Source organism: Zingiber officinale, chromosome 7B (genome assembly GCF_018446385.1).
Source record: "Zingiber officinale cultivar Zhangliang chromosome 7B, Zo_v1.1, whole genome shotgun sequence".
In the NCBI taxonomy this organism is placed as follows: Eukaryota; Viridiplantae; Streptophyta; class Magnoliopsida; order Zingiberales; family Zingiberaceae; genus Zingiber; species Zingiber officinale.
Window position 1 is genome coordinate 5,835,708 of NC_055999.1, and position 17,867 is coordinate 5,853,574.

General features: G+C 38.6%; 1 protein-coding gene across 1 annotated transcript; it reads right to left on the reverse strand.

The window, feature by feature from the left end:
- Positions 1–11,233: 11,233 nt before the first annotated feature.
- Positions 11,234–12,759, reverse strand: LOC122005153 (heat stress transcription factor B-4c-like). The gene is made up of 2 exons (XM_042560084.1): positions 12,285–12,759; positions 11,234–12,200 (listed from the first exon to the last, which is right to left on the reverse strand). Exons 1-2 carry the CDS (start codon positions 12,540–12,542, stop codon positions 11,406–11,408), a joined length of 1,053 nt encoding a protein of 350 aa, XP_042416018.1. The 5' UTR covers positions 12,543–12,759; the 3' UTR covers positions 11,234–11,405.
- Positions 12,760–17,867: the final 5,108 nt, after the last annotated feature.

Consider the following 17,867-nt stretch of genomic DNA (forward strand, 5'->3'; position numbering starts at 1 on the left):
AATGCATTAGTAGCTGATTTTGTTTACATGCCTTGTAGTACCATTCGTGCTCTATTCGGCATGAAGATCTACGCATTCTGTTGCTTGAAATAGCGGGTGAGCATCGATAACTCAGATTACAGATTCAATAATTCAGTGATACTTAGGGCTGTAAACAAGCCGAGCCGAGCCGAGCTTTGGGGTGTTCAAGCTTGTTTGATAAGATAACCGAGCCGAGCCGAGCCGAGCCGAGCTTAAAATGAACCAAGCTTTTGAAATGAGTGTTCAAGCTTGACTTGGTTTATTTTTTATGAGCTTGAGCTTGTTTGAAGCTTGGCTTGAGCTTGGTTCGTTTATATGTTATCAAGCTCTAAATTCAAGCTTGCCTTGAGCTTGGTTCGAGCTTGGCTTGAGCTTGGTTTGAGCTTGGTTCGTTTAGATGTTATCAAGCTCTCAATTCAAGCTTGGCTTGAGCTTGGTTCAAGCTTGGCTTGAGCTTGGTTTGAGCTTGGTTCGTTTAGATGTTATCAAGCTCTCAATTCAAGCTTGTTTGATTGTTTGAAACTTTTAATTGTTTGATTGGTTATTAAGATTGATAATTTAAATTTATTTATTTTATTTTATTATTTATTTATCATATTGAAAAGAATTTTATTAATAAATATTGTTCATGAACATTGTTCACGAACGTTGTTCACGAACATTGTTCACGAACGTTGTTCACGAACGTTAACGAGCTGAACACATATGTGTTCAAGCTTGTTTGTTTAGCTTAACGAGCTGTTCAAGCTTGTTTGTTTAATTAATCTAATGTATATTGAACGAATATAACAAGCTCTTACCAAGCCGAACACCAAGCTTGTTCACGAACGCTTGGTTCATTTACAGCCCTAGTGATACTAATATGATCAAACTGTCTTTTGGTTAAGACCTTCATAAAGATGCATAGAAACTGTTCTCATAGAATATTTTAAGGGTTTTTTTCGATATATTGTTCTTGATGATGCTTGTTTTTCTTTCTTTGTAGGTTGTTGTATCGACATCCGGAGCATAGGAAATCAATACTTCCATTTGCTTCCATTTGCTCGGTTAGTTGTCTCTCTTCCATTTGCTTTGTTTCTTAATTGAAGAGATAATTGTTATAACAATACTTCTAACAGATAACATTACTTGTTTCCTTGTGTAATTCTAATAGTCGGGTTCTCTAATTGTTTGTTCCCTTGAACCTTCCAAAGATTGCTATTTTTTCTCTACAACACAGAGAATTTGTATTAAAGTTTGCATATATATATTTTGAATGTTGATAGTGAACTTAATTGATTTTAATTTCCTTGTCTGTTTTCAACATTTGCCTAGACAAGTTCTTGTCATTTTGTCAATCCTGCCTATAACTCAACAAGTCTGCATCCTAAATCAATGTTTAGATGCATTTTTTGCAGGTTTAGTTAATTTCTTATTGCCATAAGTATCTTTTAAGAATATTTTTGACTGATTATTTAGAAACTCAATGGCAAGGTCAATGACATTCATTGATCTAATAGACAGGCACAGGCAGAGTAAACTTATTCTGCGAATTTAAATCTATGTGCATAAGTTTTCCAATGGAAGTTACCAAGACAACTCTAAGTTGGTTAAATTGCTTGTATTTTATTAGTTTGTATTGTATTAGTTTGCATTGCATTAGTTTGTATTGCATAAGTTACATTCTGAGACTATAAGTTGATTACATTGCTTGTATTTTATGTAGATTTATATGAATAAATCTAATTCTGGAATTTTGGAAATGAGTGTTGTCCTGGAATTGTTTTATATTAGACCTATGAGAAATCATGGAATTGCTTGTATTGCATAAGTTTGTATTTCATAAGTTAAATTCTGAGACTATAAGCTGGTTATATTGCTTGTATTTTATGTAGATTTATATGAATAAATCTAAATCAGAATTCTGGAATTTTGGTATTGACCGTTGTCATTGAATTGCTTTATATTAGAGCTATGTGAAATCCTGGAATTGCTTGTATTGCATAAGTTTGTATTGCATAAGTTAAATTCTGAAACTATAAGTTGGTTATATTGCTTGTATTTTATGTAGATTTATATAAATAAATCTAAATAAGAATTTTGAAATTTTGGTATTGCTCGTTGTCATGGAATTGTTTTATATTAGAGCTATGCGAAATCCTGGAATTGCTTGTATTGCATAAGTTTGTATTGCATAAGTTTTATTTCTTAGACCATAAGTTGGTTATATTGTTTGTTTTTTATGTAGATTTATATGAATAAATCTAAACCTGGAATTGATAAGTTTTGTTTAATTTTTCTGTTGCAGGTACGTAACTCAGTCAATTCATGTAGCTTGAGACTTTTGATGCAAGGAGTGAGCTTTGTTAGGTTGTAAATTGTCTTGCTAATGTGTAAAAGTCATATGGAGAATAGTACTAGAAAACATGTGATTTATGCATGGTTTGATACTACTCATCTTGTATATGTGTGGCTACAAGATGAATTATATATGGATGTTTATTTTGGATTTAATTTAGTAAATATTTAGTTTTGTATTGGTGGTTTGCTTATAGTAAAATAAGATTGGTTGTTTGGTATTAATGAACATTAAAGACAACAGTTAAAAATGTTGTAAAAACTAGGTAAACCACAACGAAATTTTTTTGTAAAAAGTGATAAAAGACAACGGTTTTATCCGTTGTAAAATATATTAAAACTATTATAAAAAAAAACAAAACGTGTCAAATATTATCTACCACAACAGTTGATATCTGTTGTAAAAAATGTCTACCACAACGGTTTATTTCTGTTGTTGAAATTATCTACCACAACGGTTTTAAAACGTTGTCGTATCCTTCGTAGCCAAATTTTGGGCATATAAACAACAACGGATAAAAACCGTTGTCAAATGTCTACAAAGACAACGGATTCAAAACCGTTGTCGTAGGGCAATACATTCTACAACACCCTCAGTTACAACGGTTTTTTGACTCTACGACAACGGATAATATCCGTTGTCGTTTGCAGTTTTTGTTGTAGTGAAGGTTCCTTAAGTGATTACCTTAATCACTTAAGGCTTGCTGGATCGTTTACCCTAAGCGATTCAACACCCTTTCGTTCTCACGATTTTGAGTCTCAAGTGATTAAGCTCTATCTTAATCGCTTAAGATCTGCTAAATTGATTGTCCCAATCGATTTGGTAACCCTAGCTCCTAAACCTGAGTCCTAAGGTTCCTTGCCCAATATTCTGTCAATCATGACCTGTTGGAACTCCTCATTTCCTAGCATCCAATCACCCTCGACCTGCTGAGACTTCTCCACCAAGTGTCGGGTTAATCCTTTGACTCACTTAGACTTTTCTCCTTGTGCCAAGTGTCCGATCTTTCATGACCCACTTAGACTTCCAAATACTAAATGTCCAGTCAACCTTTGACCCACCTGACTTCACTCGCCAGAGTTTTCTTACTGTCTGGATTCACTTACTAGGACTTCGTCATCAAGTGTCCGGTCAATCTTTTGACCCACTTAGACTTACTGTCTCATTCCAAGTGTCCGGTCCTCCATGACTCACTTGGACTTCCACTCATTAAATGTCCAGTCAATCTTGACCGACCTGGACTTTTCAATGTCTGACTTCACTCACTAGGACTTTCACATCTGCCTAGCTTTATTCACTTGGCTTCACTTACCAAGACTTTTACATCTGTCTAACTTCACTCACTAAGGCTTTTCACCTGCCTAGCTTCACTCATCGGGACTTTTTAATTGTCTGGCTTCACTCATTAGGACTTTCCATCTACCTGCCTTCAAATACCAAGGCTTTCCACACCAAGTGTCTTGTCAACATTGCCCCACTTGATTTTTCTTCTTCTACCAACCATCCCGTTGGTTTTTCCCTTGCCTAACCTCCAGTTAGGACTTTCTTAGTCAAGTATTCAGTCAACCTTTGACCATTAATCTCCCAGATAGATAATTACACCAATAATCTCTATATATTGTCAAATATCAAAACTTAAGCTTGAGTCAACTCAAGCTTAGTCAATCTGGTCAACTTTGACTAAGGGATAGTTACACCAACAATAACCATCTAAAAATTTCAATGATTTCAACCATTCACAAACAACACATCTATGATCCTTATTTAATGTATAAACTACTTTTGACTTTGGTCCCCTACTACTTTCATTGACATCAAGAGTGAGTCTTTTTCAAAAGAGTCGCATATCTTTTCTTGCATTTAAAATGTCTTTGGTTTCCCGGTGATATCCATCACTATATTTATCAGATTATCAAAAACATGCTTCTCAATATGCATTACATTGAAATTATGATGAACCAAATAAATAAACCAATATCGTAAATCCTAAAATATACTCCGTTTAGTCTATTTATATATACTTTCATATTCATATATTGTACCATACACCTCTTCAATAATAGATGAAAAGTTAAATATTCTAAACCAAATATGTTCACCTATTAATCTCAATGGCAGAGATGTTCTTTCAATTTTGTTTTTAGTGAATTCATTTTTATTCTTTCTAAAATTATGATTTGGTAGTAAAAATTATCTATGATAATCAAAATAACTCAGTTTCTTTCCATATTTTAACCTGATTAACTTTGATCTCTCCTTACATATTGGGCATCCTAAGTTTCGAGCGGTACTCCAATCTGATAGCATACCATAAGCCGAAAAGTTATTTATGGTCTAAAAAAGAGCATCTTTAATTACAAACATCTGATTAGTATGAACATCATCTATAGGGAAACCTTCATCTCATACTTGTTTCAGCTTTGCAATCAGTGGTTGCATATAAATATTTATTAACTTCTTCAAATTTTTTGGGTCATGTACAATAAATGTTAAAAACATATAGGGTCTTTTTATGCACGTCCTAGGTGGAAGATTATACAGAGTTAAGATATATGGCCAATAAAAATAATTTCTTCCTGATTTGTCAAATAGAGCAAATCCATCAGCACAGAGACTTAACTTAATGTTTTGAGTCTCCTTCATAAATTTTGGATATGTTTATCAAAAAAATTTCACGTCTCTGCATCTGATGGATGACACATTAGTCCCTCTTCTAATTGATGATTTGCATGCTAAGTCATGTGGTCAACAGTTGTCTTTGATGCATAAAGCCTTTGAAACCTAAAAGTCAAAGGCAAATAAAACAACTGAGTGTATGATTTACGTTGTTGTTGACTCCTTCTGTCCTCTTGTACCTAATTTGATTATAAAATTTATAGATATCTGTGTCTTCATCATCTTCACAATATAGCATACAACAATCTCTACAAATATCAATTTTTTCCATCGGAAGACGTAATTCTTTTACAAGTTTTTTATACTGTAAAAATCATTGGGCATTATGTGATCACGCATCAATGTCTCTCCAATAACTTGAACAATATCATTAAAATAATCTTTTGACACATTATGCTCTACCTTGACATTCAACAATCTTACAGTGAGAGATAATTTAGTGTGACTATCACAACCAGTCACATTTGTTCATCTGCAGCACTCAACACTCCCTGAAATTCAAGATATGCTTCATTATTCGCATTTTCATCAACGTGTGATACTTCTACTAACAATGATGCATAAGTAGTAATGTTTGTTCAACTATTAGAGGACAACTAGAACTTGCATTACTCGGTTCGTGAAAAAAATTCTGACCCACTGCATCAATTATCATCCTCTGATATGAATTTAATTGATTATAATAACTTTGATCTCCACTAACTTAGACTTATATATTTTGTCTATAATCCTCATGAGATATAAACGGTTCACCATAACATATCTAATTATAGTAATTCATAATAAAACAAAATCTACAAAGATATTTTGAAACTTTATTATAATGTAAAAACTTACCATTATAACACTTTTTTATACAGACTCCTTATCTTTTTGTCATCCATATACTCAACATTGCTAGATGTAAAATTCAAAAATTGTTCCAATGCAACCATAAAGTCATCAGTTGAACCCTGACATTCAGATAATTTTTTTATACATCTAACTCCTTTTATTCTACATTTTGTTTGTTTCCCATTTATTACAATATTAATAAAAACTACTACACATAAAAACTAGACAATACACTAATAGTCGATATGTACTTAATTTACATACAAATGGAGAGAAAATAGAAACATGAGATAGTACACTAATGATAAATATGATATCATTATTAAAGTAACATCTATAGGTATATCTAACAAAAGTGAATAAAGACGAGTGTCTCTCCAAACACGTCAAATATAGACTTGCACAAATAATATTACAAAGCCAACAATCAAATATAAGAGTTGACAAACAAATATAAGTCAACAATCTCATAGCCAGCAAAGGCTAGGCAAGGCTTGTCGTGGTCAACCAAGGCTAGCAGCAGGCACTAAAGGCCAGCCGAGGCTTGTTGCGATCGACGCTGACCATCAGGAGTTGGCCATGACCAATAGGGGTCAGCCGCGGCCGATTGTGCCCGGCTACACCCAGCAAGGGCCAGTCGCGACTAATCGCATCCGCAGCCAGCCACGCCCACAGCCGACAGTGCCTAGTAGGGTTCAGCTACACCCTTGACCAGCCACGCCTGCAGTCGATCGTGCCCAGTAGGGGCCAGCCATGCCCTCAACCATCTAGCAGGGCTCAGCCGAGTCCACCCAAGGCTGTCGCCTATGCCATTGAGGAGAGGAAAAGAGAGGGGAGAGGGAGCTTACACATTCATCGTTGTCACCTCGCTGTCACCAAGGAGGGGAACAGAAACCGGGGAAGGGAGAATAGATCTGGGGGGTTCGACATTTAGGAGTTTTTTAGAGAGAAATTAATTTTCGTTGCCAAATGCATCCCCAATTTGGGGACAAAATAGACCCTCACATCAAATTCAATTCTGCGAAGACAACGAATCCTTGGATTAGTCGCAAATTAATAAAAAATTAAAAAATTATTTAGCAAATATTTTATGCTTGTATTTTTTTATGTTATATTTTTCGTAACACATTAACATCTTGTAGATTAGTACATAATCGACAAATGACGAATCATGTATGAATCACAAACTATATATTCATTCCGACTAGGGACATCACAAATTCCCTACAAGCTAATACAACCAAGTGAAATAATCTACTCATTTTCAACAAATTTATATTTATTTTGTCATCCAAGTCACCAACCTTACCTTGCTTAATTAATCCTTTATTTCTAGATCAAATCCTTTGTCTCCAAAATCGTCTGTGTTGGTGCGGTTAGCACTAACGGTCTAACTCAGGTTTTGATGAATGACAAATCAGGTTAAGTTAGGTTTGTTGTTGTCTGACACTTTTATCAAGTGTGCAGGAAAAGTCCAGCTAGGTCGACGGGCTGACCGGATAGCTGGCGAGAAGTCCAAGCGGGTCGACGGGCTGACCGGACGCTTGGCAAGAAGTCCAGTTAGGTCGACGGGCTGACCGGATAGCTGGCGAGAAGTCCAAGCGGGTCGACGGGCTGACCGGACGCTTGGCGAGAAGTCCAGACGGGTCGACGGGCTGACCGGACGTCTGGCAGGTAAGTGAGGTAAGTCACTGGAAGGAAGTGACTGTGAGGACGCGTTCCCGGGAAGGGGACATTAGGCGTCGATCCGGCTTAGATCCATTTCGGATGTCTAAGTCGAGATCGTGACTAGATTCCGGTCTTGGAAAGACGGAATCTAAGTCATACTCTTTCTTATCCATCTATTGAACTTTAACTGTGCTAACAATCTGTTTTACAGGATACATATTTGCCTCGGACTAACCCTGTTTTGCAGGAAAAAGGAGCTTTCTGAAACAAGGTGGTCCGGGCGCCCGGAAGGCAAATTTCATCCAGCCGAGTCGTCGCCACGTGGAGCATCATGGTTCGTGCAGCTACGTCACGTTCCAGGCGCCCGGAAGGGATCCAGGCGCCCGGGACAGCATATAAAAGAAGCCCCAGGTAGGAGCTTCAAACATATCAAGTCTTCACTGAGAACTTACTGCTTGCTCTGCTGCTCTACGCTCCTGCGACGCCACGAGGCTATTCCGACAAAGCGCTTTCTTAAAGTCTAACTCTTCTTCTCTTGTCGGTATTTTATTTCTGTCAATTCTTGTACTTATTTGTAATCTTCATTCGAATTGATAGTGATTGCCCAACGAAAGTACTCACGGAGTACGGGCCTTCGAGTAGGAGTCGTCACAGGCTCCGAACGAAGTAAAAAACACCTGTGTCTATTTTAGTTTTCCGCTGCGTTTATACTCATCTTTATCGAATCGATATTCACCCCCCCCTCTATCGAATCCAACGGTCTTACAGTCTGTTCCCGTATCTCACTTGTTACCCCAGTCCACCGCCGGTAGCCTTCGGTTATCGCCTTGATCAGCACTAAAACCCTTGGGGAAGTTGAACCCAGGCGGGTCGCCATCGGTACAATTGACGCCGAAATCTGGCCGGATTTGAACAGATTTTCCTCAGCCGTCGATATGAGCCCCTGCTCAGATCCGACAGAATTTCGGCGCTGATTGTGATAATGGCGAGCCCCCTGAGTTCACCTTCCCTAAGGGTTGTAGTGTTGATCGGGCCGGTGGCTGGAAGCCACCGGCGATAGACTAGGGCGACAAGTGGGACACAAGGACAAACGATTTTGGGGACAGAGAATTTAATCTCCTTAGTTTCAATCAACATGACTAAACCCATTTAACCTTTTAACCTTATTGGCTTGTCTATAAGATACTTAATTCCTTTAACAAAATTAGCTCATCAAGCTTAACAAATTTGTTCACTGCATCAAAACTCCTCTTGCTAATATGATCAATTAACAAAATTAGCTCATCATTTGCTTTAATGCCCTAATTAACTTAATTATTATTTTAAACCCAACCAATTCATCTAGTTTGGCCGATACAATCGACCACCTCATATTCTCAATTTGTTTATCCTAATTGACCAATCAACTTCTTAATTTGGTTGCTAATCCCATTTAATTTCACTTGTCCACTTAACCTATTTAGTACAATAAATCTACTGAGTATACTTTGCTTGTTTGATTAAGCCAATATGCCAATTTAAGTTAAAAATTTGAGACTTATCACAGATTCATCTCCAATATTTAGATATAAAAAATAACATTTTCGACAAATCCACGGAATCGCTGCACATTGTGGATTTGTCGCCAATATTTAGAAATATATTAAAAAAAAAGTATTTTTGTTTTAGTAAAATCTTAGAATGTTCCGACAAATCCATGAATTCATTACAAATGTTTTGCGACAAAACTGAAATGCATTGGAAATTTTGTGAGGAATCCTAGATTCGTTGCATATGTTTGCAATGAATTTATTTTTCATCGCAAATCAACAACGAAAAATAATAATGTTCGTCGTTACTTTGCAACAAACTATGCGACGAAATAATTTTGTTGTCAATCTATGCTCAAAATTTTTCATTGCTAATTTCGCTGTTGATTTGTAATAATTTCTTATTTTGTTGCTAATTTTATTTTAGATTTGTAATAATTTCTTATTTTGTTGCTAATTTTATTTTAAATTTACGATGAATATATTTTATCGCTAAATTAATAATTTTTTGATTTTTTTAGGTAGGTGAAAAGCATTTGGGCGACATAGTACATCTACAAAACAAAGATGGGTAAAAGAGCAAATTTATTAGCTATCTATTCAAATGGAGAGATTAAAAGGAATTTTCTCCATAATCAAGTAGTGTTATCAAATAAATCAACTGAACACCAGCATAATCAAGGTAAAGTCAAGGACTAGGATTAGTGGTGGAACAACTCAAGTCCTTTCTTGAGGATCATTTCAATTGGAGTTGGAATACCAAATGTATAATACTAACACAACAAGATACAGTGATGGAGATTACTTGGGCATTATCATTGGGCCTAATAAGCCTATTAACCAAGATGCCAATTTAACCATTTTTTGCTTCCAAACATCACAGATCTACGCCGAGACGTCTTTATACTTTCTAATGCATGCAGTGCACGAATCCCCGGTCCTCACCTTCACATACCTGCCCAATGGCCTCACATGCTCTACATATCCAAACCAAATCCATCCTTTAGAATCTTTCCTTCCATATGTTGGATCCACTTTTGCTTTTTTTCTTCTTTTTTTAAATCCTTTAGATCATGATTTAGTTCCCCATGAGTTACCATCGATATTTTTTCCCCCTCTCCTTTGGCGCACATCCATGCGCGCCTGCGACTTGAGGAGAAGGGAAGGGAAGAGAAGAAGACTACGTGGAGTCCACTCTGAAGTCCAAAGCTTTAGTGGCCTAGTCAACTTTAATCACTCCCTTACTGCCTTTCCAACATACGATAAAGCAAATTTAAATGCTTTAATTTTCGGCAAAAGGCATTTCCCAGTCAATGGCTCCTCGATTTGGATCTCGGGCCGAGAGAAAGCTAAAGAGAACCCAATGAGACGGAAACGATGGGGAGGAGAAAGATCAGGTAGCTAGCCATATTGCACGGTGTGCATGGTGTCATCAAAAACTCTCTCAAACAAAAAAAAAAAAAAAGACGCCATGGCACGTTGCGGCAGCAGTGCTGCAGCAGCAGCAGGAATATTACTTTTTGCACTCTGCCCGACGTAGCATGGCCAAAACAATAATATACGTCCTGATTAATATTAATGATTAATTGCATTACTAGATGATGGAAGGTTCAAAAAGATGGGAGAAGGAAGGAAGAGAGAAAGAAGGCGAATAATTCCGGGAAATATGGCTTTGGAAGCGTACATGTATCTACCCGGCGAATTAAAATCGAGAGGTGTCTGCGACTGACATGACTGAAGGGTGGTCGTCCGATTTTCATCGATTAACCACAGGCATTGACTGCTGCACAGCAGTCCAAATTGTTCTCTCTGCTGTTGGTTCGCTTTCTTATTGCGTTGCTTCTTGGCATTTTGTGTGGACAAAGAAATGGGGCAGCACGAGGACAGGGAATCTCTGAGAACCATCACGTTCCTCAGTCGTTGGTTTAATTTGCCACCTCGCCGAGTAAAGATAGATCGAAGATGGTCGATCCATTTCCATCCTCTTTCTTTCCCTTCTTTGTAATTAATTAATCAATACATGCATCTGACAGTGTTTCTAAAATCGAACTTAGTTCTTAATTTAATATTATTTTTTTATTACATGTCGATGTCTAGAATAATCTAGATCAAGTGAAACATTAAATATTAATGTACTAGTCTTTCTGTTCTTTTTTGATGGGTGTAGTTGGAAATCGAAGTGGACGAGAAATCGATTAAGATCGGGTTATTTACATTAACTAGATCTCAAGAGATACAGGAGAAAACTAAAGGTAGCAACATACCCTACGAAAAAGCTCGCTGATTAACTAAAATGTTAAAAAAAAAAAAAATTAAAGGACTCAAATTAATCAAGATTATTAAGGGGATCGTGACGGCGTTAGATTTAGTCCCAACTCGTCCTTTTCGACCACGAGGCGTAGCTTGGTCGACGGCGGAGGCTCGTCGACGGCTTGCAAGCTAGCTCGCTTCGAACGGGCAGTGCCGGCGCTTAGAGGCACCCCGAACAGCTTCGGCTCCTCGCCGCTGCTCTCTAATTCGTTCTTATTAATGTCGTCGTCGAGCGGCGGCGGCGGCGGCGGCGGCGGCGGGGACGTTGGCTCCTCTGCGATGGTGAGGGAGCTGCTGGAAGCAGGGCTCCCGGAGTTTCCGCCCCGGACTGGCGCCAGCCTACGGTGGGTGGAGGAGAAGAGCAGGCCGGAGCTGGGGGCGACAGGCTGCACGTGATTCTGCACGAAGTAGATGATGTCGTTGTAGAGCTTTCGCATGTGCGTCAGCTCCGCCACCAGCGCCTCGTTGCTCCGCCGCAGCCGCTCGTTCTCCGCCATCAACGCCGCCGCGCCCGTCGCGGCCGCCGGCGGCCCTCTGATGGCATTCGCCGCGGTCTCATTGCCGCCGAGGAGGAGGAGGCGGGAGGGGGCACCGTCTGCGCCCGGCTTCCAGCCGTGGGTGGCGGCGGCGCCGAGGCGGTAGTCGTCGAAGTGGGAGTAGAGAGGGAACAAGGGAGAGGAGGAAGCCACCAAGGGGAAAGACGAAGAAGAGGCGGCCACGGAGCAGGTCTTGCGGCGGTGGATATCGCAGAGGAGGTGCTTCTCTCCTTTGCGGAAGAACTCGTTAGCGAACTCCCATCTCTCCGGCACCACCTTTCGAAATCCCTGTAACAACAACAACAAATCCTGAGTCTCAAATTTCTATTCATTCGATCGGTCGATTACTTCGTTCGGAGTAACGCCGCCTACATAGGTGTTGAGTTGGCGGACGAAGCTAGAGAAGTTATTGTGCTTGAAGAAGTTGGGAAGGATGTCGCGGGCGAACTCGGGAGGCCGCCACACGATGAAGGTGGAGACGCGGTCGTCGCCCCAGGAGACAATGTGGTCGGTGGCAGGGTCGTCCACCAGCTGATACGTCTTCGTCAGGAACGGCGCCGGAACAGGCTTGTGCGCCTCGGCTCCTCCCGCCGCCGCCGCCGCCGCCGCTTCCCAACAACGCTCCATCATTAGTACCGCGCGCGTCGCAGGGAAGTGGAGCGAACTTTGCTCGGGCGTAATTTAAATATTAATAGTGCATAAGGCGATCGAGCGAGGCGGAATGTGCGTCCTTGTCGGTGCTATGGAGACTCGAGAGGGAGGGAGAAAGAGAGAGACGGAGTTGTTTGGGGTTCGGGATTCAGCTTTCAAGGTAAGCCCGTGGCCGTGAGGGAAGGCCGGGCTCCTTTTATTGACCTTTATCGTATCTTTTGTGACGTGAACGGCTTCGTTTGTTCGCTTCGGACACAAAACGAAAGTAAATAATATTAATTAATTCATTAATTAGAAACAACAGGCCGATATGAATTCAGGATTTTATTTTTATTTGAGAGGGACACGAGACGCAGACGAAAGTGGTTGATTCTGTGTCTGATCACCTGATCCGAAAATTGATGGCGACTGATAAGTTTTCAATGTTGGTCAGGTACTCATGTATGTCTTTATACTCTACTGCCTGAATAATTGCGTACAGGCGAAAATAATTAATCTTACTGCAGAGTGCCAAGTTTCATTATTAATGGTCCAGATCAATATATTTATTTTACTAATTGATGATGAGACTCTAATATTCATGCTTGCTAAAATCCCCAAGGATTCTCTGCGCTGCTGCATCCATGGCATGTATGCAATGTAATGTACTGTAGAATGTACTGTACACGATCAGAGAAAACGAAGGCATCTTTTCCAAAATGCTTCCTGTGTAGATCCCTTTTCGGTAATGAATTAATGTGAGGATATTTCGTTTTATTCAGAATCTGTACGTTTCAGAAAAAGAATTAGTATATTTCCTGCTATCTTAATTTCTTTATAAGGATTGATGGACCAAAAAAAAGGATTATTTTCAATAATGCATGGTGCGTGTTTAACCAAAAGATGATTGAAGAACGGCTCCTTTCCCCAAAAAGTTATCGATAGAGGAATTTTTCAGGAGGATTCATATTCAGCTTTGTCAGCTAAATGATCAGGATTTGACCATGCACTTCACAGACGGGAACTCCATTAATTATTAATACGGAATCTTATGAGTGAAACTAAAAATGACACGAAAATTAAATTTAAGAGAAGATGACCGTCAAAATTAAAATGAGATGTATGAATCTATGACAGTTAGGACGTTATCCTCATCATATTTTAACTCCTCACTTGGCATTAGCTCCTCACTTGATATTAAGACATTCAGTATAAAAACCGTCGGTCTAAAGGTCGGTCGTACTTGAAAGATCTAGTCTTTCACTTGTAAATAATCGGATGCACAAAGGTCAGTCGAAATCATAACCCACACCGTATAACTCTATTATATACTCAATCGGTCGGTCAGACTTGTTTAAACTCAGTATTTAGTCTCAATATATGGCTGAACGTCTCTATTGTTCATGTAGTTGGCATCAATAATCAAATCTGAGTTTTGATGAAGGACAAGTGAATTAAAGTTAGATGTGTTTATAATCTAACCTTGTTACTAATGTTATGTTTACTTTAGAGTGTGGATGAGGAAAGCAAAGGAATCAACGATAGAAAATTATCTTTGGAGGAAGAGAAAAGAAAGGATAAAGAAATCTTTTTTTGCACACTTGTTTACCTTGATAGAGGAAGGTGAATACTTATGATATAATTTTGTAAATAAAAAAGGGTGCATGCGTCATTTTTTTGGTACATAGTGTAATTTTGTGAGTTAAAAAGACTACACGCGTCATTTTTTTTGGTATATGATATAATTTTGTGAATGCAAAAGGGGTACATGCATCATTTTTTTTTCCATCCACTACTTTCCATTCGATTTTGAGATGATCAATTTTGGCTCCAAAATTATTTGCTGATGGATTGCGTTACTTTTCCTTCGGAAAATTTTAATGAAGTAAACGACGGAAACTTTTCCATCGTGAAAATTTTTCCTTAATTTTGCTTTTCACTCTCCCAAGTAAACAGAGCCTAAGTATGCAGGGTTAACTAACTTGACTGGTCAAGAGGACTAGACACCAAACAAGAAGTTCAGTTAGGATATGCGATTCCCGATTGGCAAAGTCCAGATGTGGGATTCTGACAGTTGATAAAGATGTTCGATTCTTGATAGGTTGAAGTTCGGAGGTGCAATTTTGGCAGGAGATTGGGATGTTCGATTCCTGATTAGTAAAGTCTGGATGTGTGATTCTTGATAGATTGGACATCGATGAGGTAACTCGATACTTGGTAAAAGAAGGTAAGTCACTGGAGGAGAGTGACTCAGTGAGGACGCATCTCGTTTGAGGGAACAATAAGCGTGGGTCTAGTTTAGGTCCATTTTAGATCCCTAAACTGAGACATTGACTAATTCCTGGTCTTAGAATAATAGGAACTAATTATTACTGTTTATTATTATTGTGCTAACTTTTATTTTGTAAGTTAAATATTTTTGTGTTGGACTAACACATTTTGTAAGACAAAAGAAGCACAAAATGTCTTAGGTAAACAATACCCGAGGCGCCTTCGAGAGCTTGGATGGCACCTTTAGTACTGTTTATGGAAGGCGCTTTCGAGAGCTTAGAAGATGCCTTCAGTCGGATAAGGCAGAAGGTTTTGTTAACGATAAGAGCAGATTTATCTAGAAAAAAGTTTGCCTATGGAAGGCGTCTTCGGTGCTATAGAAAGTCTCTTCCATCCCTTATAAAAGAAACATTCAACCAAGACTTTCACATCATCTCTTCTACAATCTTCTATGCGTCCGTTTAGCATTCCGACTGCTCCGACTTCTCGCTACTCTGATACGATACTACTACGCCTGATCACTACTGAGGAGTCATCTAACACCGAACCTGATCCAATCACCTACAAAGGTATTGGGTAACAAACTTTAATATTGTACTTAAATTGTTGCATAAAGGAAAGTGTAGCGTGTTACACTTTTCTGGTTCTTCTTTTGTACTCGATCCTCTCTTTCGACGGTTCCGGAAGAGGCTATTAGTGGATTACCCATTGATAGATTCGTGGGACCTAGGTCTTGGGTAGAAGTCGCCGAAGGCTCCGAACCAAATAAAACTGTTTGCGTTCTTGTACTTTCCTGTTTTCATTTTTTTCACTATGCTTACTTTGTTTTTAAAAGTAAAAGAAAATTTTAAAAACCACGTGATTCCCCCCCCCCCCCCCCCCCCCTCACATGCTTCTTGATCCAACATCTATGGTCGGGCAGACTTAATAGGCCTATTCTCCATTCAATGTCAAGATATACAGAATAAACCCGAATGATCCTAAAGTCGATTGAATATATGAGGTTCAGTTTTCCAATTTTGCAATATTGCTCTCAGCTTACAGATGTATCCTACAATGAAGTACAAACTTCAATATAAATCGGATTATCACAAGGTCAGTCATACCTACGAGTCTGAGCACCTTGTTATCCAAATGTCAATCCCCATCAAACGACTGATCGATCCTAAAGTTAATCAGACCCGCGAGACTTGACTCCTCATTGCTTATCAGATCTTTAGCATGAGCCTATGAGCATATTGCCAGCCAGACTTATAGTCGGTCGTACTTATGGGATTCAACTCCCACTTCACAGGGCAAAATACATAAGGTTATTCTCATTACAAAACCAGTCGGACATAGAGACAATGGGGATACCCCATTCGTCCAAGTATTCGTCTGGACTATATTCCAGGAGATGACATTTTATTGTCAAGAAATTGCAACAAATTATCAGAATAATAGCTAACCATTAGAGAATATTCTTCAATTATAACATATGCATTCAATGAAACCTTCTTACAAAGGTGACTATACAACTTCTATCATTATTATGGAGATTATACGAGACTGTTCATATACATATAACAGAAGATTCGTCGGAGGATAACTGTATAAATTTTAGACTGTTCACTTTCTATTGTCCAACATTTTCTGATACCGAATATTCTCTGTTACTTCATTATTGCGGAGTTACGAGAGGTGATATAAAAGGGGTACACTTTATAAATTATTACGCAACATTACTCCTTACTATGCCCACTCAATCTTACTATAATTCTTCTCTACTTTTCGCTCGATCATCTGCTGACTTGAGCATCGAAGGGCCTACACCGAGGACTCTTTCCCTGATTTTTTCCCTAACATTCAGTGGGCTTGCTTTTCTATGCGCGCATAGAGGAGGGAGGTACTTGAAGCCCTTTTCTGCTTCAGCTTATCATCTTTTTCTCCTGTACAAAGTATACTCCTGGTCAACAGCATCATCACCTATCTAATGCACCATCTCCTCCAATTTAAGGCAGGATCAATTATAAACATAGTAGAAAAAAGAAAATTAAATTTCTTTGAAATTAAATAAAACAGATAGAAGAGTTATTTCAGCTAATAACTGTTTATTTTATATCACTACTTAAGGTTTTAATATACGTTTGCTTTTGTAGTCAAGCATGAAATAGGGGAGCTTATTTCAATCCATATATCTAGCTAGGATTCCGGCAACTTTATTTCCTACTCGTCTTCAATTTTTGCATCAAGCATAAGGGCATTCATAACTAGTTAACATACTTCAGAAGCACAAGATGGAGACAAGCATCAAATAAATCCGACCACCATGTTTTCCATCTAAAGTATTTTGCTATTTATTACAACACAAATCCTCTTTCCGTGACAGTATGCTGTGACAAAATTCTAATCTTTCTTCTTAATAACTTTCGTCCATTTGTGAGATAAAATAAAACAAGGACTTCAAGATCTAGTAGCATCTATTGTGAAAGAAGGTCCACATGTACACCATCTTGCTAAATTCTAGAATCCTACCAGTCTTCCATGCCACAACTCTTTAACTGGATGTTTTATTTCAACGAAGCAATTAAGTATTGCAAAGTTACTTGAGAAAGGTGAAGATCAAGGAGGATGGTCTGAGATTAGTATACATACACATCTATTGTTCTGAAAAGGCAGAGTCTGTGTGTGTGTGTATACTGAAGTAATTATTAAAATTAGCAAGTGGGGACTTTGGAATCCTATCGGCTAACAAAGGCAGTGTTATAGTGAGAGGGAAATGTTCTCATCGGTGTCGTCTTGCTTTACTGTCTTCTGTCGCTTTCCCTGCTCTTTGCCTGTGCGAGGTACACGAGAACTGCGGCAGTTTTCTATAGTTTTGCTTGTGTTTTTGCTGCGAGATGCCTATCCTCTGTGACAGTGTTCTTATCTCAATAATTGTTATTGGATGGATGGTTCACGAGATAAAAGAATTGCTTGCATGATAGATTCTGCTCCCGCCGATGCTTCTCGTCTTTTATTTTTAGAAAAAAGATCGTATATTGTACACACGGTAAAAAAATTGTCACCGTACAA

Coding starts and splice junctions, on each gene's coding strand:
- LOC122005153 (XM_042560084.1), bottom strand. CDS start 12,542: ATGATGGAGCGTTGTTGGGAAGCGGCGGCGGCGGCGGCGGCGGGAGGA. Junction 12,201..12,284: donor TCCGCCAACTCAACACCTAT/GTAGGCGGCGTT, acceptor TTGTTGTTACAG/GGATTTCGAAAGGTGGTGCC.